Raw genomic sequence first — 27196 nt, 5'->3', positions numbered from 1 at the left:
GCATTGTACATAAAATAAATTGATAAAAAAATAATTTTATTTTTAATTTATATATATATATATATATATATATATATAATTTTAAAATTATTACAAATTGGGCCCCCCTGAAACAAAATCCTGGCTACGTCACTGTCCGAGAGAATCCCATTTCCCACCCAGTTATGGTGCCAGAAAAGAACAGAATCCCCCTCCCCTAGCATAATTTCCATGTTCTCTCGTAACCACTGACCCTTCTCACCCCAGCTCAAGCTCAGAATATTTTTCCACCAGCCTGTACTCAATCTCCGATTCCCTTCTACTCTAAATCCCCCCTCATCCCAGCTGAGATTCCCATGACGTTCCTTAATAACCCGGCTAGGGCAGCAAAGTTGTGAAGATATATAGTGGATTGATGATTGTAATTTACTATAAAATATTATGAATTTGTGGTAAAAAAAAATTATGAATTCAAAAAATGATTAATATATAGTACATAATCATTATCTAAGGGTGAAAAATGATTCATATACATCTGGATGATCCATTTGAACCATACAAAGTACGTGTGTAATAAAAAAAAACATACGAAAGAAAAGGCAATTTATTCACTAGTAAAAACAATAAAGGAAAAAATCAGCTTTCATTCTCCTTGTTTCGAAAAGAGAAATCATTCAAACTGCTATGGATTTGATGTTTGGTTGTGCTGCTTCTTCCACTTGGAGAAGGGGGATTTTCAATATCATTCTCTATCTCAATAACTGAAGTTTCCGAAAATGGATATTTTCCATAATTAAAATCATCGACATCGTGAGGGATGCCGTGGTCCGACTCCTCATTGCTCAAGTTTGCTGCCCTAGCCGGAGATCCTTCCTCATAAGATCTTTTGTAGCCCTGAAGCAGATACAGCGGCGACGTGCTACCGTGCAACGGGGACGCCGCCCTACTCGAGAACGGTGTGCTGCTGCCCGACGGCCGCCCGTGCTTCACGTGCTCCTTCGCTGTCCGATGCCATCCGCGCAGCGCCGACGCTACGTGATCGCTGAATATCACTGGCCTCATTTTCGATCCCATCTGATTTTTGTTTATTTCAAAGTAGTTGAAAAAAAGGGGGCTAAGTTAATTTATTCGAATCGAGTATCATAAAATTGAGGATCGAGGTCTCTCGTGCATATGTCTGCACGATGCAGACTACTCACGTGTAAGTGTCCTATTAAATACTCCCTCCGTCCCAAACGAAATGTCTCATTTCTTTTCGGCACGGAGATTAAGAAATGTGTATAAAGTAGATAAAGTGGGTTTGTGGAAATTATTTAAATATTAAGTATAGAGAGAGAGTGTATTGCCAAAAAAGGAAACAAGACATTTCGTTTGGGACAGCCCAAAAAGGAAAACAGGACATTTCGTTTGGACGGAGGGAGTATTTTAATAGGACACCCATAATAATATATGAGTGAATTTGTGCATAAAGTTTGAGCTTGGCTCGTTTATTTATTTACCTGATTGACCAAGGCGTAGAGAGGGAGAGTGACGTAGCTGCATAGAAACTGAATTATGACACTGGAAAACACAAAATAGACACGAATTAGGCTTTGAATAATGTTTTCCTAAAAAAATAAAATTTGATAATAATTTACCCATAATAGAAAGATTAATTAGATCTATACCCCATTGCAATTCGTATGATTATATCTTCAATATTTTCATGGTAGCACGACGGGTACCCGAACTCATACTGGAGGGAAAAAAAATCTTGTTATATGAATATGTTAAAATATTGAAATAGAATTGTAACCTTTTAATTGTTGCACATTTTTGCAACGGATGAAGACTTACCCAACTCCAAGCAAAGAAAGCAATTTGAAACGCATTCTGCAAATTAAAACACAAGCACAACAAATAGTTAAGGTTGTCTGAACTCTGTGAATTTTCTTTTGATTTGTTAATTTAATGGGGAAAAAGTTACCAAAAAAAGAACAAAATGGATGAGGAAAAGCATGAAACGGGGGCGACCAAACCAGAAAAGGTCGTCGCTGGGATGAACAACAGGGCTGCCTTTGATCACATCTCCTCTGTCTAGAACTCTCATTCCCATTTTTGTGATGATCACTTGCAATTTTGCTCCCACCAATAGTATTATCTAAGAATGTTTATATAAATTAATAAAACTCAGATATACCATTTTAGGCAGTAATGAAACACGAGATTAATTGGAAAGCAATCACTCACGATTAAAGGGATAAACGGTAGCCAGTAGTACGAATACCACCCTGTTTAAAGAAACATAGATAATTAATTGCATTAGTCTTAATTAAGTTGTTCGATTAATTTCACAATGATTAGTGGAAATCTGACAAAAAAAAAGAAGGTAAAATTGGTTGATGGACTCACCATTGGTGTTGGTGAGTAGGAATAGAACGGCACAAAACCATATTACCGGGCTGCATTGCAAAAATTAGTTTGATTAATATGAAATGTGGCATAAAAGTAGTATTTTGAGAATTTGTATTAATAATGAAGAAAATCAAAGATTTGATTTAAACCTTATTCCCACAATGACATTGAAATCTTTTTCAAGTGATCTGTTTATATATTTCTGGAAATCGAATGACGCTTGGCTTTGAGGCGTTAGATGTTCCTGAAAATTTGTGACAGTTTTATTTTGTGGGGTTAATTATATGCATATATTGGAAGTGGAATACTAAAATTGATGCAATGACTTACTGTTATAAAACCATGTCTAAGTGTGAAGTAATCAACTTTAGCGACGGATGTGAGGAATTGCCGGAAGAAACACACCTAATTAAGTAGAAGATGCATACAAATCAAAATTTAGAATTTTATAACATATATATATATATATATATATTTATTTTTATTGATTTAAAGAAGAAGCATAATATCTATATAAAATAAATGATACTAATAAGTTAATTAAGAAGTCTTACAATCCAGAGAAGAAGAGACCAACGGCTCCAGAAATTCAAATGTCTACGCCCAAACGATGTTTCCCTAGCTAATCTGAATCTTTCTGGATCTGCATCAACACACAATAAACACTCAACAAAAATATTTCATTCTTTTTTAAAATGAACATACAAATTTAGTATATCAATCTAAATAAACACACACACACACCGACACACGCACTTATTTAGTGGTTGTGATTTCTCCTTACAAAAAATAAATAAAGATAAAGTTACTAATAATGAAAGGAGTAGGTCTCTATCATCAAAGTCTCCAAACGAGACGTGTATTGCTGAGATGAGATCCAGTGTCCCACGATTTTATGTGTGCCACTGTGTCTCATGCTTATATCTATTATTTAAAAAAATATTTTTATAAAAATAAAATGTATTATATTGAAGTTTTATTTCAAAAAATTAAAATTTTTAAAAATTATAAACCATAACTTTGAATTTATCAACCTATTATTAGCTAATAAAAGTGAAATTAAATGATAAAAAATAATTATATACCCTAAATTGATGGAATAAAACCTAGTTAATAATCACAAAATTAAACTAAAGCATATAAAATTGAAATTGAAGAAAATATACATAAGAAATTAAACAAATTTGAAAATGGGACACAAAGTGGAACATAAAGTGTGGTACATTGAATCTCATTCCTGTATTGCTAGGAAATATGTTAAAAATTAATGTTGTCTTGCTAGGATTTTTTCAGAAAAATATTGTTTCATGTATTATATATTCATATATAATAGAGGATAAATAGAGCCAAAATTAACAGGAAATTGATCACAATCCAATATTCAATTTTATTGCCAGTTTGCTTTGACCTAGCTCTTATTACTTAACAAATCAAAATATGCCGCTAATAATCGTGGCGAATTTGAGTTGTTATTATTATTAATTGTATCGTGTTTTGTTACATGGCGCTTTCCCATTTCTCCATCATAAATCTAGATATACAGAAAAATGATAATGAGGTTTCATTCGATACTCACCATTGTAGTACTGGTACTCATCCGTCTTTGTCTCATCCTCCCATGATTTCCATTTCCTCATCTAATTAGGGGGGAAAATCATTAATTTAACTATATATATAGACCACTTAAATATATATATATCGGGATATCTTGAATTTTGTGACATATATACATAGACGTCTTCAATTAATGACTTTGAAGATAATTTAAATATTTTAGGGGGGCAAATTTATATTCCAATTAATCCTTTACGTACCTTAAGTTTTCCCAGGCCATAAGTGACAATACAATAAATTATGTGGCAAATTGCCAATACAAAGATGAAGATATGGAGTTGGTGTATCCCATAAGCTGATACGAGCTGAATTTTCCCCTGCAATTTTTGTAAAATAAACCAAATTCATCAGAAACGATTAAGTATTCATAAATAATTAACGGATAAATTAAATATACTAAATAATTACCTTTTTTATACATGGATCATAATATTTGCCACTGTCCGTGTACTGGCAAGGATGCCAAGAATGTCCAACTTTTTTTGGAACACAAATATTAGAAAGAGGTTCTTGCAATACTGTCAGCAGCAATGATATGAACCCTAGCAGCATAAGCTCTATTTCACCCCAAAAAAAAGTGTTAAAAAGGATTCATAATAATTAAACAAAAGTATGTATACTTAAACTAGCTTAGCTAGTGATCAATTTTAACATTGATTTACCTGCTTTAACTTTCTCAAGTGATTCACGTAGAGGTGCCTTTCTTCGTTTCTTTAACCACTGCAACATAAAAATTAAGCCTAATTATAAGAGGCCGGCAGGCATAAATTTATTTATTAGTACATCATATAATACTCCCTCCGTCCCAACTTTTAGTATCCAACTTTCCTTTTTTGACCGTCCCACATTTTGGTATCCACTTCTATTTTTAGTAAATTAAAGTAGGTGTGGCCCTTACTCCACTTTAATTATTTTAACTCTCACATAAAATATGAGACCCTTATTCCACTCACAACACATCAATCATTTTATTAAAACTCATGCCGTTCTCAACTGGATACCAAAAGCCGGGACGACGGAGGGAGTACTAATTAATGAGTATAGAGAGCAGAGATAAGTTAAAATAATGGATCGACAAAATGCGAATAGCATACCGACTCAGTATGATGAATGATTTGTTCAATGAGGATGGAGATTGCAACCAACACGAAGCAAACGACGGCCACCGCCCACGTCGGCGTCGCCTCCAACGTCTTCTCCTTAGGCAACTCGTCCATTTTTATTTAGACGAATATGCTCGATCGATTCAACTAATAAACAAACACAAGATTTGGAGCAATACATGTAATGTAGTTGTGTAGAACCACTTCACTTAATAATATGAGCTTAGTAGTTTATTGGATAAGAAATGAGCAGATGACAATATTGATCTGTGTATATATATACATGTAGAGGGAGAGAGAGTTGAATATTCTAACCGCATTTAGCGAGTACAGAAAAATGCTAAGAGAGCGATTGAGAGAGAGAGAGAATGAAGTCGTTGATATGTGATTGAGAAATGATTAAGACTAATTCATACTCGTGATTGAATAATTAAGTATTAAGACTAATTCATAGTCGTGATAGAGTTTGAATTATATATATATATATATATAGAGAAAAGTTAAACAGAGAATGCTAAATATTTAGAGAATAGAGAATTCGTGATATAAAAACGAACAGATCTACAATTTTTACGAACAGATCAATGTACCGCATGAACAACAATTTGCCCCGGGTTCGAATCCTGTTGGTGGCGAGTTTTTCTCTTTTTTTTACTAAATACGTATGTTCGTTAGTTATGTTAATCTGTTCGTAAAATGTATAGACTTGTTCAAAATGAAATATATAATAATTCTCTGTTTAACTTGACCCTATATATATATATATATATATATATATATATATATCAATGAGACCCTCCTATTTTTAGTGAGACCTGAGACACGATCTCGTGCGTTTATTTCATCAATCATATGGCTGATATTGTATCTAAAGGGAGAAATTTTTTTCTCAGGGTTCGAATTCTGGAGGGAGCAAAATATTTTAAATTTTGTTATTCATCAGTATATATTACATTGTTCATCGGTAAATATTGCCTTGTTCATCAATTTATATTTCTTATTCATTATCAATTTTTTAAATTTCGTTATTCATCAGTATATATTGTCTTGTTCATAGTATATATGTCATGATTGAAAAATAAGGATTTTAGTGTCTCACGAAAAATAAGAGTCTCGTTGAAACGCACTCTTGTGTATATATATATAGTATTCACGGATGTTAGTATAGGAATATTTTGGGTAAAGAAAACATTTTTTTTACCTATAAGACTGTTCACTCCACTAATTACGTTACGTTCTTTCTTCTTTTGTCAATCTTATGGAATTATTAACTCAATGAATACGATGTCATAGCAATTTACACGTAGTACGGGTTGATTTATCTAGTTTGGTCAAACTACATAATTTGATACTACTATTTAAATAATTAATAAAATCAACTATATATTCATACCATCATACACGTATGATAACATTCATATAGTATTCCATCCGTCCTAACAATTATGAGACGTTTTTTTAGCACAAATCTTAAGGAGTAGTATTTAGTGAAAAAATGAATGAAAAGTAAAAAAATGAAAGAGAGAGTGAATGGAAATGTAACTTTAATTTATTCCTTAAAAAAAATGACTCAATTTCGTTGGGACGGACCAAAAAGGAATTTCTGATAAATTCACAACAAAACTAAAATTTGGAGTTTACATTTCTCCACTATATATATAGTAGGTCGTGTTCTTTCTTCACCACTTATTATTATTTCATTTGGTAAAGTATAGTACATAATCATAAGTTAATTACTAAAATTAGGCAAACAATTGCATATCGAGAATATGATAGCAGCATTTTTAAATAGTTCCTACTAATTAATATATATACGGAGAGAACGAGTCAAATAAAGAATTATTTATTCTAGTAATTATAAATTAATTATTTTGCATCAATGATCTTTATTTATATAATATACAGTTAATGTGAAGAAATATTATATTAGTTAATGTAAAGAAATATTATTCTAATATATAACGTCGACGTATTATTAATTTTGTATTGAAATTAATGATGATCAACTATTTAATCAAGAAATGTGGACCAGATTGATTCATAAATCCTACAATAGAGATGATTTCTACCGAATACGAGAGAGAAGTCAAAGTAATGGCAGTATACCAATGTTCAATAATTCAAACATCCTAATTTTTTGGGAAAGACGTTTTATTTATAATGTCTTGACTCAAAAAAAAAAGGTTATATACTATTTATATATCTTTTCTTATTTATTTTATTCATAGTTTTTTAATTTACCTACCTTATTTTTGGGGTAAATATCACTTTAAACCTCAAACTATTTTCTCACTATCAATTATATCCTGAACTATCGAAAATAATTTTTTAAACCTTGAACTATCAATTTTGTATCAATTGTATCATTCGCTCACTTTTTAGTTTCAAAAATTTGACGTGCCTCACCGGATACTACAATATATTTAGAATCATTCTTTTTTGACCTATACTATATAAAACGACGTGATTATATGCATTACTCATTAAAAATTTAAAGGATGAAAAATGGATAAAGGGTACAATTGATACAAAATTGATAGTTGAAGATTTAAAAAATTGTTTTTAATAATTCAAGATATAATTGATAGTACGAAAATTGTTCGGGGTTTAAAGTGATATTTATCATTATTTTTTTGGAAAGCAGTAAACCAGATGCGACGGAGGGGGTATTATATGAAGTCTTATAAAATATAGATAATGATGAGAATGGCGGTCAAAGATTACAACATAACAATTACATTTAAAACCCCAATAGCCGACCGCCACGTCAGTTGATAAAAAAATGCTTGTGCATTGCCGCCTACAATCGGCAATTTTTTTACCCCCAATACTCGACCGCCACGTCATTTAATTGAGAAAAATTTGCTTTGTGCATAGACGCCATGGCCGCCCACACACCTTGCTCAATCACAACGTTGGCCTCTAATTTTTGTGCCCTTTTCGCTTTACGATTGCTTCATTTTGATATTATCCTAATTAAATACTTAATATCTTTTGTATATTATGTATTAAAAATTAAATTAAAGTAGTACAAATTTTATGTTACCATTCTCTAAAAATATACACATATTGACATAGTTATTATACACGAGTTACATCAAGATTGAATTTTTATTAATTTGTCATTTGTTGAGTTCTTACAGTTTTTGTTACTACTTCAATTTATTTTTAACATAATTGAAAATAATTATATACCCCCTCCGTCATGTATATAGGCTGATTAGAATTTACACAAATATTAAGAAAAATCATTAAAAATATAAATATATAAGTAAACTTCCTAATATGCCTATATTTATTATATAATAATTAATTAAAGTTTAAGTAAATTAAAAAATTAAATATGAATATAATATTAAATGAGTAAAAAAAATATTACTACTTTTTATGTAAATAAGCTAAGACATCCGAAACAGAAAAACAAGCCTATATATACAAGACGGAGGGACTATCATATTGTGGTTGATTGAGTTGGAAAGAATATATGATATGAAAAAGCGTGAAATTAATTAAATATTGAAAAATTTGAATGGTTGGAAGATTATGTCGATCACTATTGTGAACTACAGAATATTCTCTCTGTCCACAGAAATTGTAGTGTAATTTTGGGAACACGAGTTTTAATAAATGGTTAATATATATATGTGTATAAAATGAAAAAAAATAAATAAATAAAAAGAAAGAAATTCATCAAAATTGAGTGGAAAAATAAATCCACTAAAATTAATGTGTTAAATAGTTAAGAGTTTTTGTAAAAATATTAAATGTAGTTTAAAATATAAGACAGTTTTTTAAAAAATAAAACTATAATTTTTATAAATGATCAAAAATAATAATAAGATTATAATTTTTATGGATAAATGGAGTTATACTTTATTGGTGTGATTCTCATGTCGAAAGGTTTTTTTTTTCTTTTTCTTGACACGAGGAATCAGAAATTCTCATGTTGAAAGTTAGTTATTGTGAATTTCATAACAACTCAAAAAATCCTCAAAAACTAAATCAATAAAAAGGTCAAAGAGAGGGTTGATGATTGAAAGAGTCAAGAAGAACTAATCAACGCGCGTGTAATAATGTAAATTAAGAGTTAGTTAGTATATAGTTGCATTGCTTGACCATTTGAATCCTTGGCATTTAAGGTGATCCTCGCCCTCTTTTCAATTCCATTAAAGGACATATTTAAATTTTCTAGATTAACTGGAATTCTCGATTTCTTATCTTTCTCGTTAAAGTTTATCCCTTCCAAAAAATAGAATTAGGTAATTTTGGATAGTCGTTGGACAAGTTTGTGGTTGCATATTTAAGATTAAATATTATTATTATTATTATTATAATTATTATTATTATTATTATTATTATTATTATTATTATTATTATTATTATTTGCAATCTTACTCTTTCAATAGAATATGAATAAAGTAAAATGAGTTCAAATAATACTATAAATTATCAAGAGTTTTGGGATATCTCACATTTTCAATTCATCTTAATATATAAAGAAGAGATTAATTTTTCTATTTTTGTCTATTAGGTTAATCCTACAAAGTAAATGCTCTTTAAAAAGTATGATTTTTTTTTTATCAGAAAAAAGATTTATTTAAAAAAAAAAATGGTACCAGTGGTACCAAGAAGATTACATAATGATACTAGAAATATCATTTGAGAACCAATCCTGAAAACTAATATCCGAATCAGTCAATTCAAAAATCTTGCTCCAACTCTATATCCTAGCTTTTATTCCTCCAATCATCTTGTTAACCTCCCAGTTCTTACACTCGAATCTGCTCTCCAGATGAGCCATGTGGTGCATGCCGAGAGTGCCGATAAAAACCTCCTACTGTTCTTCATTTTGCTAAGATTTGTGAAAGCTTCAAAGTGTGCTTCGATGTTGTTCGGTTGAGCAGTAGCTACTCCCACCCATTTTTGAATTTCGTTTCATACCATTTCTGTCTTTGGACAGCGGAGGAAAAGATGGTGAGTTGACTCCTCCTTCTGGCAACTTGCGTTGCACATAACTTCCTTCTCTCCAAGCGGAATCCTCCGTTTAATCAAGTTGTCGCAGGTAGGTAATCGATTTCTCAATATTTTCAAGCGGTATGGATTTAGTCCTCGAACTATAATGACTTAATTTGTTGCAAAAAAGAAGAAAAAATAGATTTATTAAAAAAATGGTACAAGAATTCAATCTTTTTTTTAATTTTTCTAAATCAGTGAAATGAATATTAAAGTTAATTGACTGTAGATACACAAGTATACCCAAGTTTTAAAACAAAAAACATGTACTATATATTATATATATATATACACATACATGTATAAATTATTAAGTATTTTTTTTAAATGAGAATCTTCTTTTTTTTTTGATCAAGAAAAATAAATATAAGTAAAATAGAGGTACCAGATGTACCCACAGAAGTCTACATCAGTTTGAGAAGGAGATCATGAAAATTGCAATAATTTATACTTTTAGCAGGCGTTTGGTTTGAGATAAGATATGATTAATAAAATAATTCAACTTAATCAAATATTTAGTTTGCATTATTCGGCTTATGATGGATAAGTCGACCTATATTCTAATCTTTTAATCGAAAACTAGGTGAATTAATTAATTATTCTGCAATCGTGTGAACAGTACCTATCACATCCACTAAATTAAATCAAATCAAACGGCAGCTACATGCACAAAATTAATTTATTACACAAACGCAACATGTATCATTTACTATACTTAACACGTATATTATTATCACAATAAAAAAATCATTTAAAACATTTTCGATATATAAAGATCATTCTTTCCTTGTTTAGTATCCGGATAAAATTTTAAAACTTTTAAAAATTTTAATGTAGAAATCAAACTGGAGGTTAGAACATACTATCTCATTTATAGTAGTAGGGTGCAAACAATTTAATTCACATTTAAATTAAGATTCTTCAACTTTAATTGTACATATTTTGTTAAAATCCGTATCATTCTGAATTGATTTTATGTGGTCTTTCTCCGCAAATATTGGGCGAAAAAGTCATAGGGGCTTTCTTGAAGGAATGAAATACTGTCTATGAGATTGGAATAATTTTGAAATCTGACTAGTACGTAACATTACGTAGTATTGAATCATGTGCTAAAATAATCCTCCCTAAAAAATAATGATAAATAACGTCAATTTGGTGTATTTTATTTTTTCAAAGGCATTTACCTACTATGATAGTATGATACATGTAAGGTAAACGACGAGAAATGCAAAAATAACACAAGAACTCGAAGGTTTACGTGGTTCGGTTTATTCAACCTACATCCACGGGCCAAGAAACTAGAATCACTTTATTGATTGATCAAACTTCGAATACAAGAGATACAACTCTCGATTTACAGAAATCACTCGTCTCACACAAACTTTGAACAACAAGTGTTTTTCTCTCTGTTTTTCTTCACTCTGCGTGTTCTGCAAAAACAGCTCTCTCAACGAAGAAGATGAGCTGTGCAAGTTAGTTATAACTAACGTTGAAACCTTCCTCAATCTCAGCCGCTCGATCAAATCCAACGGATGCGATATAACAGATTAATTACACAACTAAACCCCTCCGCCTTTAGATAATTGCAAAACAGTCCTCGGTGAATTAAAACACGAGCTCAGCCTTTGAAAAAACGCTTTTACACGAATTAAAATAACAATCCTCCACCTAATTCGTGCAAAAGTATTTTAACCCAAAACCAGCAGCAAACTAGCTTCAAACTCCGATTCCCAAACTCCAAAAAAAAAAAACTGAGCTGAGCTTAACAAAGCTCCTTAGATTCTTGGTAACAAATTCACCAAATCCCAGCAATGCTCAAACTTTTCAGTAGGCAATGCCTTTGTTAGAGCATCAGCTGCATTCTCTTTAGTGTGCACTTTCTGCATGCTTACAGTCCCCCTTTCAATGATGTCACGAATAAAATGCATCCTTACTTCAATGTGCTTTGAGCGCTCATGAAAAGTTTGATGTTTCATGAGGTACAAAGCACTTTGACTATCACATAGCAAACATACAGATTTTTGTTTAACACCAAATTCTGATACTATACCTCGCAACCAAATGGCTTCCTTTACTGCTTCGGTTGCTGCCATATATTCAGCCTCTGTAGTGGAGAGTGCAACCACAGACTGAAGAGAAGATTTCCAGCTAATGGCTGCACCAAACAAAGTAAATATATAGCCTGATTGTGACCTTCTGTTATCAACATTTGCTGCATAGTCTGAATCAGTGTATCCCATCAACTCTGATCCCTCTGATGTGGATTCCCTTCTGAATAGAATACCCTTACTAGAGCTGCCTCTCAAGTATCTAAGTATCTTTTTCAGTGCCTCCCAATGTGCATTTCCTGGATCCACCATATACCTACTTGCCACACTAATTGCATGAGCAATGTCTGGCCTTGTACAAACCATAGTGTACATCAGAGAGCCTACAAGATTTGAGTATGGAACATTCCTCATTTGCATCCTTTCTCTTTCTGATTGTGGTTTATCATCATCAGATAATTTCACATCCACAGCTAGAGGTACTGTCAAAGCCTTTGACTCATGCATGTTAAATTTCCTTAACACCTTGTATATATAATCCTGTTGGTGTAACCAGAGCTCCCCAGATTTTCTATTTCTAACAATATCCATCCCAAGAATTCTCTTGGCTTCACCAAGATCCTTCATTTCAAAAGCTTTACTCAAACCTTCTTTCACAATCCTTATTTCAGCTTTCTCTTTGCTAGCTATTAGCATATCATCAACATATAGGAGTAAATAGGCAACTGCAGAACCCCTCTTTCTTTTTATAAACACACAACTATCATATTCTGATTTAGTGAAGCCCAATACTTTCATATGCTCATCAAACCGTTTATACCATTGCCTAGAACTTTGTTTTAAACCATATAAGCTTCTTTGCAGTAGACATACCTTATTCTCTGACCCAGGTTGAACAAAACCTTCTGGTTGAGTCATGTGAATCTTCTCCTCCAGTTCTCCATGTAGGAAGGCCGTTTTAACATCCATTTGCTCAAGCTCCAGATCAAATTTAGCCACTATTGCCAACAGAATCCTTATGGAAGTATGCTTTACAACTGGAGAGAATATTTCATTATAATCTATTCCCTCTTTTTTGTGTAAATCCCCTTGCCACAAGTCTGGCTTTGTATTTGATCTGTTCCTTCCCAATGTGTTCAATTTTCCTCTTGAAAATCCATTTACAACTCACTAGCTTCTTGTTCAATGGCTTTGTAACTAAGATCCATGTACCATTTCTTTCAAGAGAGTTCATCTCTTCTTTCATTGCTAGCAGCCATTGCTCCCTTTCTGCACTTTTCATAGCTTCATGATAGTTTCTAGGTTCCTGGTATTCCAATTCTTCTGCCACACTGAGAGCATAATAGACCATCTCTGCATGCCCAAATCTGTGAGGTGGTGTGATGTTCCTCCTGGTCCTATCTCTTGCCAACTGATAGTCTTTCAAATTATCATTGGAGTCAGCAGGAGATTCCTCTTCTTCAGACAATTGTTGGTGTTCAGTGCCTCCACCTGAATCAGTAGATTCTGGCCAATGCCTTCCCAAATGATCCAGCTGAACTGTTTCAATCTCATTCTGTGAATTTTGATTTGAGTTTGAACTTTCTGCATTTACCAGATATGGCATTTGTGTTTCATCAAACACAACATCCCTACTGATTATAACCTTCCCAGATCCTGCCTCAGTGCACCACAGCTTGTATCCTTTCACTCCCTTTGGATAACCAAGCATGATACATTTTATGGCTCTTGGCTCCAACTTGTCTTGTTTGATGTGAGCATATGCTCTACATCCAAACACTTTCAAATGTGAGTATGTTTGATTTGAGCCATACCACATTTCATCTGGGCATTTGAACTGAATAGCAGCAGATGGTGATTTGTTTATCAAGTAAGCTGCAGTGACAGCTGCCTCTGCCCAAAACCTTTTAGGTAATCCAGCTTCAAACAGCATGCACCTCACTATTTCAAGTATTGTGCGGTTCATTCTTTCTATAACCCCATTTTGCTGTGGGTTTCCTGGTACAGTTTTTGTGCCTCTTTATACCCCTTTCAGAGCAGAATTCATCAAAATCTTTGGATACAAATTCCAGCCCGTTGTCTGTCCTTAAACACTTTACTTTCACACCCTTCTCCACTTCAACTTCCTTGCACCATATTCTGAATTTGTCTAGAGCTTCTGTCTTATCTTTCAGAATGATTACCCATAATTTTCTTGAGTAATCATCCATAATAGACATGAAGTACCTCCCCTTGCTCAGACTTTCAGATTTTGTTGGCCCCCATAAATCTGAGTAGATGTATTCCAGGACTCCTTTTGATGTATGTTTCCCAGTTTCAAAACTGAGCTTCTTACTTTTCCCCAATACACACTGCTCACATTTATCCAGCTTGAAGTTTGAAGGATTACTGATCTTTCCTTGTTTGAGTAGGTGGTTGAGACCTTTTTCTCCCAGGTGCCCCAGCCTTTTGTGCCATAAGATTGTCAAGTCCTGCTTTGCCAAATTGTTGCTTCCAACCACAGTATTTGCCAACAAGTAGTATAATCCATTTCTTCTTTCTCCCTTTAGGACAACCTTATTATCTTTGATGACTTCAAGCCCTCCATTTATGGATCTCCACTGATATCCCTTTCTCTCAAGAATCCCAAGTGAAATCAAATTTCTCTTTAGGTTAGGAACATACCTAACTTCTTGCAATGTTCTGACAGTGCCATTGTGTAGCTTGAGTTTTATACATCCAACTCCTTCTACAGAACAAGATTGATCATTGCCCAATAAGACTGAACCAGCTTCCTGATGGTTGAGTTCAGAAAACCATTGCTCATTTGGACACATGTGAAATGAACAGCCTGAGTCTAGTACCCATTGATGATCTATGTGATCATCCATTATGTTCAGGGCCTCTGCAGCATCACAAATATCATCTTCCTTGGGTTCCTTCTTCTCACTGCAATTCGATTGCTTTTGGTTTCTTTTCCATATCAAGCAATCTCTCTTCCAATGTCCAGGCTTTTTGCAGTGATAGCAATTTTGAGTATCATCATCTGAAGGTTTCTTCTCCTTATCAGACTTTCCTTTCTTGGGATCCTTCTTGGCCTTTTTGAACTTTCCACCTTTCTGTTTTACTGATAAGCCTTCACCTACGGCCTCTTTTCCCTTCGATGATGATGAAACAGATGCTTTCTGGAGTTCTTTCGCTTTCAAAGCTGCCTGCACTTCTTCCACAGATATGTCATTCTCCCTACCGAACAACATGGCATCCTTGAGATGATCATATGAAGGAGGTAAAGCGTTCAACAGTATGATCGCTTGATCCTCATCCACAATCTTTACATCCACATTCTCAAGATCATCTATGATCTTATTAAAGACTTCAAGCTGATCTTCTAAGGGTTTATTATCAAGAACCTTGAAAGAATATAACCTTTGTTTCAGGTAGAGTCGATTTGCCAAAGATTTCGTCATGTAAATTGACTCTAACTTCGCCCAAACAGCTGCTGCAGATTGCTCCCTTGCCACCTCTCGTAGCACTTTATCTCCAAGGCATAATATGATTAGGCTATGTGCCTTCTCACGAATTTCTGCCCATTTCAGATCTGCATCAGCTGCTGCTGCTATCCTTTCCTTTGAATCAGTATCTTTTAAAAGTGATGAAGGCTTTACATCATTTTCCTTCAAGGCCGATGCCAAACCCTGCTGCGTGAGAAGTGCGCTCATCTTTATCCGCCATAATCCGAAATCGTTCTTCCCCGTGAATTTCTCCGACTCGATTCTTGGCATTGACATCTTCTCGCCGATCGTGGTTTCCCCTTCCCACAGACGGCGCCACTTGTAAGGTAAACGACGAGAAATGCAAAAAATAACACAAGAACTCGAAGGTTTACGTGGTTCGGTTTATTCAACCTACATCCACGGGCCAAGAAACTAGAATCACTTTATTGATTGATCAAACTTCGAATACAAGAGATACAACTCTCGATTTACAGAAATCACTCGTCTCACACAAACTTTGAACAACAAGTGTTTTTCTCTCTGTTTTTCTTCACTCTGCGTGTTCTGCAAAAACAGCTCTCTCAACGAAGAAGATGAGCTGTGCAAGTTAGTTATAACTAACGTTGAAACCTTCCTCAATCTCAGCCGCTCGATCAAATCCAACGGATGCGATATAACAGATTAATTACACAACTAAACCCCTCCGCCTTTAGATAATTGCAAAACAGTCCTCGGTGAATTAAAACACGAGCTCAGCCTTTGAAAAAACGCTTTTACACGAATTAAAATAACAATACACATATGTGCAATTCGTCAAATTTGGAAATATACTTTGCTACAAGGTTCGTCCAATCACAACAACAGATACGATGGGAATGGGCTCAAGTAAATCTCGTTACGAGTCGATGAATAGAATCCAATTTGTTCTATTCATTTTGACTAATTGATAGCGCTAGATTTTCACACAAAATGGAGCAATTATTATTTACATAGATAATGTATATTATAAAAAAAAAATTTAAATGTTGATTATTAAGTCCGTAAAAATTTATTAAACTGTATATTTAATTAATTAAAGTGACTCCGTAAACCTGTTGGTATATATGAGATTCAAAATGAAGTAGCCTTTCGCTAGGACCGTAAAGGAAATCAAATGCGCGCGTGCACATACTTCGTATACCCGTATATGAATAGTTAATTAATTGTGTTAATATCTCTAAATAATCAATTTACTTAATAAAAGGTTAATATTAGCCACAAAAATAGAAATATATTACTTCCTCCTTCCCATGAAGCATGACTCAGTTCTTTTCGGCACGAAAATTAAGAAATTGATATTTTGTGTGTTAAATGTGGTAGGTGAAAAAGTGAAAATGTGAATAAATGGTAAATTTTTTGCTATTTTTAGAAACAGATCAAGTTTCGTGGGACAACCCAAAAAAGAAACTGGGTCATGCATCGTGGGACGGAGGGAGTATTTCTAGTCATTTTTATGCAAATATACTACTTTACCCTTAATGAATATATATAAATAAATAGAATTAAAAATATAACTGAAAATTTTGGAAAAAGAACCTAACAACTAGATAAAAATAACTCAAACCTACCCTTGTTATTATATACTACTTTACCATGTATTGATTTTAAATTCAGCATAAGTTATGACATTGGTTTCACCTTAATTTACAAAACTATCATTAAAATTGATTTGAAATCAATTTTAAAATGATTTTAAATTGAAGATTCCCTTGTTATTATAGTAGAGATTAAAACGCATGATTAACCTTAAATAATCTATACTATATTAAAAATTGTGTGTCCTCACTTTTCAACCTTTTTCTAAGTACGTATGTCCTCAATTTTCATTTTCTTCAAAAGTCCCCAACTTTAGCTAGCCTTTTTCAAAACTTGTCCAGTTATACAAAATTCGACGATAAAATAATGTTGTTTCACCTAAGAAATTATTGGAGATGTGACTCATCGTCCAATTTTTTATTTTTATTTATTTATTTATTTAGTGGGACGTCTTCTAAAAGACGCTGCAAGAGTTTCGAATAAAAAATAAAAGTTTGAAATATTTTTTGAAAAATGCTAAAATTTGGAATCACTAAATATGATTAACCCTATTATATGATATAATTGTATGATAGTAGTAGATACCTATAATATATATTTGTAATATTTGAATACGAGACGTAGTAAAATAAAATAAAAGGTTTCATATGTTTCATGTGCGTGACCGTGTCATATGGGTTAAAACATAGTCATTTCACATAAGACTAATCATTTATGATAAATACTAATTAGAATATTCACATAGCTTATAATTAAGGTATGCTCAACGATGTTGGATATATATAGATATGCATTTCTACGTAGCAATATAAATAAATATGTATTTAAATATATACATACGTACATTGTAGGCGAAAAATTGTTTAGTAGAGAAAATGAATATTTTATGCATGTGTTGATACATAAAGTACTCAATTTGAAAACTTGGATTTGATACAGAAATGGAGCTAGCTAGCCAGCATTCGTCTTTAGCTAATAAAGCTGGTGCCTCCTGTCATCCAACCATCTCCACCTATATATATAAAATAAAATAAAAAAACTCATTCTTTTGCATATATACATACATATACAGTGATTTAAAGATAAGAAAAGCCCATCATTAATTTTTTTTATTGAAATACTGGTCCCAGTACTTTTATTTGTAAACCGTAGAACTTTGTAGTTTCACTTCTTTTTACTTGGGTGGTCCATGAACTTTCTTTTGTAAAAGGTTAAATTGATAAATTATTGTTCCGTATAGTTTCAACTTTACTAAAATTAATCAAATCCTTACTCATTACCTAAACTCAACCCATGAGCAGCAATACTATGACACATATTTTATTTGAGCATCATTCTCGTTTAGTCTACATTAATATTTTTTATGCATTTATTTCAATTCCGATACCTCAAAAATTATTATTAACGTTATTAATTTTATACATTATATAAAAAATCATAATTTATTTTATTATGTTATTTATTTATTTCAAGTTAGAACATCATCGGTGTTAAAATTAACGGCATTGTTTCATCTACTATACGATGTCATTTTAGCGAGACAAACTTCACCGGAAAAAAAAAATATTGGGACATTATAATTGGGAAAAAAAAACCCGACTATCTCTTAAAAAATCATATACTAAGAACTACAAATTTGAGTAAAATTAATGACTTTGGACAAGTAAATAACTCTTTGGTTTTCCTCCACAACATTTGAAGCAGAGAGAGAGGTGATTACCAGTGGAAGTCCCAGCGAGGGCGGACTTTGGACATGCGGTTATGGCCGTAGGGGTAATCGGTGTGGGCGCGCTTGGCGTTCTGGAAGGCGCAGCAGCCGATGGAGTAGATTCCGATGAGCACCACCACCATCACGATGTTCAGCACCGACAGCTTGTGCCAGCTCCGCCGCACGTCCTCCAGCACCCCCGCCTTGCACGACTCGCACTCATAGCACAGCACCGCCGCCGCATTGTTCCACCGGTAGCAGTCCGGATCCTGCGCCACCATCGTCGCCGCGTAGTTGCACGCCGTCGGAGGCTTGCAACATCCCGACTGCACCACCCAATTTTTTTTTCATTATTTATGTCCACACTCAGCATATATGCTGTTGCCAGTCTCAGTTTTATCTTTCATTTTTGGTCACTAATAAGAAGTTGGGAAAAAAGATGCTTCGAAATTGCAGCGGGAATCATCTATCTTACATCATACTTATTTGAATTCGAGATTTGATCATGTTAGCACCGTTGTGTTTTGTGTATAAAATAGATACGAATAAAATAAAATATGATATGGTAAAAGGCGGATGTGGCTGGGTCGTGGAAAGTTATTCTAATCACCACTAAACTAAAGGTTTGTGCTTTTCCACGTATATTCATGCCATTAATCAAGATCGAATATAATAATATTGGGGAATGAAGTACTTTAAATAAGCACTCAAGAACTCAACAAAAAAGCAGCTAATTCCATCTTCTCCAGGGTACATTCTTTACCAATTTTTTAATTCACAAATTAACACGCACACCAGATCAGAGAGAGAGAGATGAGGCTTCTTCTTCGGTGAACTCCCAATAGGGGAGTTCTGCAATTTATTCTAATTTAATTCTTAACAGCTATATTCAATTCGACTTTAAAAACAGGTTCAATTTAATCAAAGAATGACTTGTTAGAATACAGCCGTGTGATGCACACGAACGGGGATACCTTTTTTTTTTTTTAGTAAAAGTTTTTGTATATTTGAAATGCTTTGGACTTTGCATCTCCATTTTTTATTTCTGAAGGGCTTGAATGAATGAGTTTGTTTCTCATCCAATTGATGACATAGAAGTATAAACTTTTTCACGCTGTATCCATAGCTAGTATTTCTTGAGTTTCACCAAAGTCTAAACAATATTCCTCCAATAAAAGTAATCTTCTTATCTTCCTATAATTATACCTTATAATTAACATGACAAATCAAATAAAATTTTAATAAATTTGGAGAAATTAATTAAAAGAAGTATACCTGAATTGGAGTCAAATCTTTGGTCAAATAATCAAAGGGCGTCCACAACACAATCTTGTCACAAGTCTTGGAACCCAAAATACAACTCCTAATAGTCATCCAATAATGAGTGTCCAAAACCCTCTTCTTCAGCCATGAGGAGTAGCTATCCAAATGATACTCCCTATAAGTCCTCCCGGCCACCGCGGTCCCTCCACCGGGGCTCGTCACCACGAACCCGAAGATGGTGAGCCCCATGAGCGCGCCGATGAGCAGCAGCATGATGACCAGGTAAACCCACAGCGCCCATGCAACGTGGAAACACGCGCCTATGAAACCGGCCAGAGATATTATCAGGACTATGAACCCTACCACCAAAAGGGGTGTTTGGAGGAAGCTCTCGCACGTCGTGCTACTCCTCGCCATCCACAGCCCCGCCCCGATTATCGGGATCGAGGCCAGGAGGGTGAAGAGGTTCAAGAAACCTATAACTGAGTTGCTGAATCGATACATGCTTAGGCTTAGCTAGCTAGTGTGTGTGTATGGAGAGTGCTTCTAGTTTAATTTTTGGGGTAGTGTTGATGTTTTATCACGATCATCATCAGCTTTATCTTTTGTTGTGTGTGTGTGAATTGTTTGGTGGAAAAGAAAATACTCCTATAAGAGTAGCTAAAGTGAGTTGCTTTAGTTCCTTGGAATTAATAAGGTATGGAAATGGGAGAGTGCTTTTAATATGGTGATCAAGATCCATATATATGCTTCATGTATTGACCAAATTGCACTTCTTAGGCGCTAAGGAATCACTTTAATTTTTTCTTCGAAATCTTGAAGTTACCAAAAGTGCTAGCTTTTGGTGAATTGTGTTAATTAGGTCTTAAGAAAGAAAAGAAAAACATTCGATTTTCGAGAATAATAAGTTGTTAAATTATTGTGCTTTACGAATAAATTTTGCATTTTGGCTTTCTGCTAGCTAGTAAAATGCGGTGTACGTGTTATATAACTTACGTCTAGTAATAAGATATTAAATAAAGTGTTCTATGCATGTTGATATGTGTCACTTAATGTTTTTAAAAAGTTTAATATAGCATGCATTAGTAATAGTAAAAAGTATAATATGTAAAATCTACTGTAACGACATATATAGAATTGTAAAAGAAGGTGTTGAAGTTTTTTTAAAAATTTAATCACCCAATAGTTTTTTAATTTAAACTATGTTTCTAATTAATGAAATGTGTTTAATAAATAAATATGATTCAAATATGGAAATTTACTCATTCTTATGAGTGTACTTATACTTCTTTGTCAGCTACTACGAGGAAGAGGGAAAGAAGGTTTTGAGATCTTTTGTCTACTAAATTTGTCTCGCCTCTAATTAATTTGAATTCTCAAATTTTCTTTTTCACGAATTTATACCCCCCACATAAAAATTGCAAAACAAGGTAATATTAATTTCATTGCTTATTGTACGTATTATTACTATTTTTAAATTACACACCATGAACTTTTTTTCTTTTCATCAGTACTAGAGTAATTACTATATTGTTACTATTTTTAACTTACAACTCTTCTCTAGCTACTTCTAAATACTTTCACATCAATTATAATGTCAAATTGCAAAAGGAATTTTCTCCAAATCGAATTGAAAGAGATATATACTTGTTGCCGGTAGATTGGGTAGAATAAAGGTATCGAGTTCTCAGTTTAGAGGTCCAAGGCAAGTAAAGAACAGAGGATAATTCTGTCAATTCACTCTCATCTGTGGACCCCATTTTTGCTTCTTTACAAAGCATCACCCCAACATGAATTAGGTCACTCATTTTTATAAATGTTTACTAATTATCAAATCTTATCTTTTTTTAGGATTATTATTTTGATTCTTGTCAATTTGAATGATCAATATTCATAAAGTTCTTCGGGCTTTATCTTCCTTTAATTTAGAGTGCCTTTAGTTGTATAATTTATTCATTAAATTAAATAGTGCACACCCAACAAGCCTTTTGCTTCCTTAAACTTGGTTTTATTTAAGTCATGATCATGTCCATAGTTGAAGTATAAACTATTCCATTGAAAAGTAATTTCTTTAAATTCCCATTTGCATTCAATTTAAAGTATAAACATTATTTTTAATTTCGACACGATTAAAGTAAATTCGATAAATATTCAACACAACTAATTAATTTTGTTCATTCAGTTCTAGTAAGAATAATGAAATAAAGTAAATTCAGAGTTCTAGAACTTGAATAGCCGTACTAGAAATCTAGAATTCACTCTGATTTCCCACACTCTCGACTATAAGGAAAGAAATAATAAATAAATAAATAAATCAAGTGATCTTTCTTTTTCTTTTCTTTTGTCTTTTTTTATTGTGGGGGGGGGGGGTGGTGAAGTGAGCTGTGGAATTGAACCCTAAATCTCTCTACTAATAGAAAAAACCTTCACAACTTGGATATTATACATCTTGAATAGAATAAATTAAAAGACTATATAACTGATCAAGATATATAATACTCGTATATAGAAGAGATTAGCAAGCCCAGAACTAAAATTCATAACTTGATAAAATTCTTTTTTTTTCAACAAGTACTCCCGAAAAAATGAACACGAATTATCCAATAAATAAAATTTTAAAGATTTATGGGTTTGAAACATTCCACGCCAAAGCTTGATCCATTCATTGGTTCCGAATTCTTGGCGAACAAAGAAGGTAGTCTAATCTATGTAGCTAAGTCAAATTGTCGTAAAATGAAAAATAATCATTAATTCCAACAAACTGCTCTGTGAAATACGAAATCGACAACAAAGAATAATACAATCTGTATTATTGAGGTGTCATAGGCAACATTTGATTGGCTAAGAAATGCCTAAATAGAGTTAAAGCAAGCTTAGGCTGAGTTAATGGAACTTCGTGTCCTGCCCCTCTTACTGTCAGATACGTCAGCCCTTTGTATGTTTCGCTCCATCCTCCAACCTGCTCAAAATAATTCAATAATTTGATAATCAAGTTCTTAATTAGAATCCCACAACAATATTTCATTTAAAACGAAATAAGCTATCGAAATTTACCTGATGTTTGTCATACCAAGCATACCATGTGGTGTTGACTTGTAGATTTAGAGCTTTGAGGGAATAACGTGTTGCAGTTAGTGGCAATACAGCATCAGTGTCACCACTGTCGATGATCACAATAAATATACACATCGTAATTATCAAACACTATGAGATTATTAAATGTGAAGGAGGGTACTTGTGAAATTACCTAAATACCCATATTCTGAGGCCAGCAGCTATAAGCTGTTGAAAAATTGGAAGCATTGATCTGGGTGAATCAGTCCAACCCCCTCTTATGACGTCGCTGTAATAATATCAGATTACTGTTAATAATTTGATAATCGAATTCAAAATGCGGTTGAATTGAAATGGAAAAAAATAAATAAAAATGATACTAGTACCTGCAGGTGACCCAAGGATGAGGGATTCCTGTAATGTTGGCGTGAAGAGCCCTTTGCACATCTGCTCTGTTCATATACAATTTCGTGTACTTCACAACGCACTGATCGTTCCCTCTAAACTTCCAAGGCTAAAATGGTCCAAATATTAATAACTAGAAATAATTAACCATCAAGCACTATTAGATCCTACACATGTATTCAACTTGATTAATAAAGTACTCATTCTAAAATTGTTTAACATAAAAACTCGCCATTACATAAAAAAGTAAAAAATACTCACTTACTATTTTAGCCCTTAATTAACTATCATGAATAAGTTTAATTGTGAATTTCTCTTTAAATAGTGTAATTCACCATCAAGAATAAATTTAATCGTTAATTGTCCTAGTTAAAGGCAATTCATGACTAAATCATAAATAATTTTGATTGTAAATTTAATCTTCAAGTCTATATTTTGGGGCAAAACAGTACTTAACTGTCCATAACAGTGCAGAGTACTTAACTTATAAATAAGAGGGTGTTTGACTAAGCTTATAAGCTCTTTAAAACAACTTATAAGTAAGCTCATTCAAAGTATTTGTCAAAATAAGCTCCTAAACATCAAATCTACGATACAAACTTCACTGCTCTCCCTTTTTCCGGGTAAAAAAAATGAAAGTAAGTAGTATGATATATTATCTCGATCTATCTATTCAAAAACATACTCATGTATAATAAAAAGAAATAATTAATAGACTATATTTGAGTTGATGAATACACATACTGACCAAGGGGGCTTTGCCGAGAGTGGCGAGCTGGTCGCAGGGGCTTTGGTAGATGGCGTAGGGATTGATGTTTCCGAACTCGGCGTAGGCAGCGGAGAGTGCTGTGTAGCAATCGTCTGAAGGGAAGAGGAACGAGTCGCGCGGGCACGACTCGTTGAGTTGAGAGTAGGTCGAGTCACCGACCAAGCCGTGGTTCCACCAGAACTCGAACGTGCCGATGTTGTCGTAAAAGTCGTCGATCAGCGGATTGCCAAGCTGCCCGCCAAAATTATCATTTTATTTATTTATTGAAAAATTCGTTGACTACCTTTTTCTGTATTTTAAATTTGACAGTAGAATTTTTTCAAGAGTCGCTCACCAAGAAACCTTTGAAGTTGATGATGGGATTGTTGCGATCGACGATGATTTTGGATAGCTCGGGAATATAATGACCTTAAGTAGGTATTTTAAATATTAATTCATGTGGTATATATACATGCTTAAGTCACTGTGTGTAGTGTGTGTGTATAGAGATTTAATTTTGGTGTGATTATTACCTGCATAGCTTTCACCAGCAATGTAGAATGTTCTATACTTAAACTGAGGGAACCTTTCAAACCATCTTCTCAAAAATTGGTAGGCATCATTGCCTGTACATTTTGAAAAGTAAATAAACTCAAATTTCGTTAAATGATGAACTAAAGCAGCAATACATAAGATTTCTACATATATAAATAGTGGAATTGAACCTGTTCTTTTGTCACCAGTTCTTTGATCAGATGAAGAATTTGAGTATGAAAAACCAACACCAGCTGGTGAATCAAGAAACAGCAAATTGGCCTCTGCATCAACAAATTTCATGACAATTTATATATGATTAAGTTTGAGAATTTTTAATTAAATTTATGCAGCTCGAAATTATGTAACATACCTCTATTCCAAGCATGACGGCTCAAGGAAAGTGTCTGGCCGTCGGGCCGGACACGAAACGGGCCGACTTCCTCTGATGCTCCATAAGCAATGGAAGAGCAGCCCGGCCCGCCATTGAGCCACAAGACTAGCGGCTTTGATTCGGGCTTCTTGCTCGCCTCCACCAGCCAATAGAAAAGGGCCCGGCCCGCCTTCGCGTCCACGGTGACGTAGCCCGAGTATTGTGAGAAACTCACATTCGATGGTTGCCCGGGAAGTTTGATGATCCTATCTCTCTCTTGTTGTTTAGGGTATCTTAGGTTTGTTGACGTGGCAAGAGGAGATACCAACAAACACAGTAGTATTGAGACGAAGATAGGCTTGAAAACACATCGGAGAGAGTGGAGGGAAAGCTCTCTCATTGTGATGCTACATTAGGTTATGTCATGTGCATGTTTATTACACAAATTTAAAGAAAATTAAACGTGATAGGTTGTAATTTTTAGAGTAGAATTTAAGGTAAGTATGAATGTGGAAATATAATACCGTGAAATGGGCTCATGCATGTGATCAGCATTGATGGTAAGTTAGCAAGCAAATCTTGATCCCTTGCCAGCCTAATTTTGTGATCCAAAATAGATCTTTGGAAATATAAAAATGTGACCAAATTAATATCAAAGTGTGAATATTGACCTAAGTAACCAAAGGTTTTGGTAATGCTCCAACATGTATAATATACATTGATTATTTATTTACAAACGCTGCATTATGTCAAAGGTTGGTGGTACCGTTGGGGTGGTAAGTAGCAAGAAGTATATTATCATAAGACCATCTCCAACGGTGACTTCTCTTTTCAAGGTTTTTGCGAACATCATCGTGGACATATCATCATATTCCCCTCCTTTTTACTTTCACCTACAACATTAATACCTCCTCAAACTAATATTTTTAATGACATCATTGTAGATCTATTTTTTACCCACTTTCAATTCACTTAATATTTATTTACATTTCATTTAATTTTCACATTTATTCTTTATAATTTAATATAAATTAATGTAATAGATATTTTTAATTAATATAAAAATAAATCAATATAAATTAGTATAATATAAATTTTATATACTATCATTCATTAGCAAATAGTAATAAAAGATTTTTTATTTAAAACAAAAAAATACAACACAAAAATAAATTTAAATTTAAAAAATAAATATAATAAATTGACAAAAAAAAAAAGAATTCATGAAAAAAAAAACTAGAAAAAAGAAAAAATAGAATGACAAAAAAAGAACAAAAAAATAAATGCAAACCACACCTCAAGTAAGTAAACAGTAAAAGAAGAAAATGAGAAAGAAAAAATTAATATAAGTTACCTCCTCCAGTGTCAGAGTTGCAACAACACCCACCCTCTCTCATCTCCTCTGATTGCCTTCATTTTGGAGGTTGCATCTAGGGATGTCAATGCAGCCCGAAATTCGTGGGCCGACCCGAATAACCCGACAAAATTAGAGGGTTAGGGTTGAAAAATCGTAACCCGAAAAAACCTCCAGCCCGATTAGCCCGCACCCGACTAACCCGGAACCCGATAGGGCTAGCCCGAAAACCCGATGGGCTGACGGAATTGTGACTGATACATCCAGTTACAACTTCTGCTATGTTTAGATCTATGGTATTTGCTTAAATATATATATGTAGCCTCATTGAAAAAAGTGAAATTAATTAGTTAGAATATATATGTGTGTGAGTGTGTGCAATCTCATTAAAAAAAGTGAAATTAATTACGGATTTTTTGTAGAAATTGATTATTAGTATCTCATTTTAAAGTGATACCATTTTTTTTTCTGTCAATGAGACGTGCATGGCAAATCCACTAATTATTCAGTAATAATCCAGATTGATTCTAGTGCATTGATACATGTTAAATTTTACTA

At 33.4% G+C, this 27196-nt stretch overlaps 3 protein-coding genes across 4 annotated transcripts; all 3 read right to left on the bottom strand.

The window, feature by feature from the left end:
* Nucleotides 1-427: 427 nt before the first annotated feature.
* Nucleotides 428-5336, bottom strand: LOC131014905 (MLO-like protein 6). Its single transcript, XM_057943057.1, has 15 exons — nt 5082-5336; nt 4650-4707; nt 4396-4544; nt 4188-4304; nt 3950-4010; nt 2928-3016; nt 2704-2778; nt 2523-2617; nt 2371-2420; nt 2209-2249; nt 1946-2119; nt 1816-1851; nt 1647-1714; nt 1479-1539; nt 428-1053 (listed from the first exon to the last, which is right to left on the bottom strand). Exons 1-15 carry the CDS (start codon nt 5202-5204, stop codon nt 616-618), a joined length of 1635 nt encoding a protein of 544 aa, XP_057799040.1. The 5' UTR covers nt 5205-5336; the 3' UTR covers nt 428-615.
* A 12656-nt stretch (nt 5337-17992) lies between these two features.
* Nucleotides 17993-20934, bottom strand: LOC131014935 (tetraspanin-6). Its single transcript, XM_057943117.1, has 3 exons — nt 20183-20934; nt 18920-19233; nt 17993-18211 (listed from the first exon to the last, which is right to left on the bottom strand). Exons 1-3 carry the CDS (start codon nt 20672-20674, stop codon nt 18172-18174), a joined length of 846 nt encoding a protein of 281 aa, XP_057799100.1. The 5' UTR covers nt 20675-20934; the 3' UTR covers nt 17993-18171.
* Nucleotides 20935-22893: 1959 nt separating this feature from the next.
* On the bottom strand, nt 22894-25981 carry LOC131014908 (serine carboxypeptidase-like 27). Of its 2 annotated transcripts, XM_057943061.1 has the most exons (9): nt 25285-25981; nt 25103-25195; nt 24911-25003; nt 24733-24806; nt 24378-24629; nt 23611-23738; nt 23418-23513; nt 23225-23330; nt 22894-23129 (listed from the first exon to the last, which is right to left on the bottom strand). In XM_057943061.1, the coding sequence occupies exons 1-9, from the start codon at nt 25682-25684 to the stop codon at nt 22980-22982; spliced, it is 1392 nt and encodes a 463-aa protein (XP_057799044.1). In that variant the 5' UTR covers nt 25685-25981; the 3' UTR covers nt 22894-22979. The 2 variants fall into 2 exon arrangements, with proteins under 2 accessions (XP_057799044.1, XP_057799043.1); XM_057943060.1 differs by having other exon boundaries at nt 24911-25195; nt 25285-25968.
* Between the last annotated feature and the right edge of the window lie 1215 nt (nt 25982-27196).

This window comes from Salvia miltiorrhiza, chromosome 3 (genome assembly GCF_028751815.1).
Source record: "Salvia miltiorrhiza cultivar Shanhuang (shh) chromosome 3, IMPLAD_Smil_shh, whole genome shotgun sequence".
In the NCBI taxonomy this organism is placed as follows: Eukaryota; Viridiplantae; Streptophyta; class Magnoliopsida; order Lamiales; family Lamiaceae; genus Salvia; species Salvia miltiorrhiza.
The sequence above is the reverse complement of the archived record's forward strand: the minus strand, read 5'-3'. Positions and strand labels throughout refer to the sequence as shown.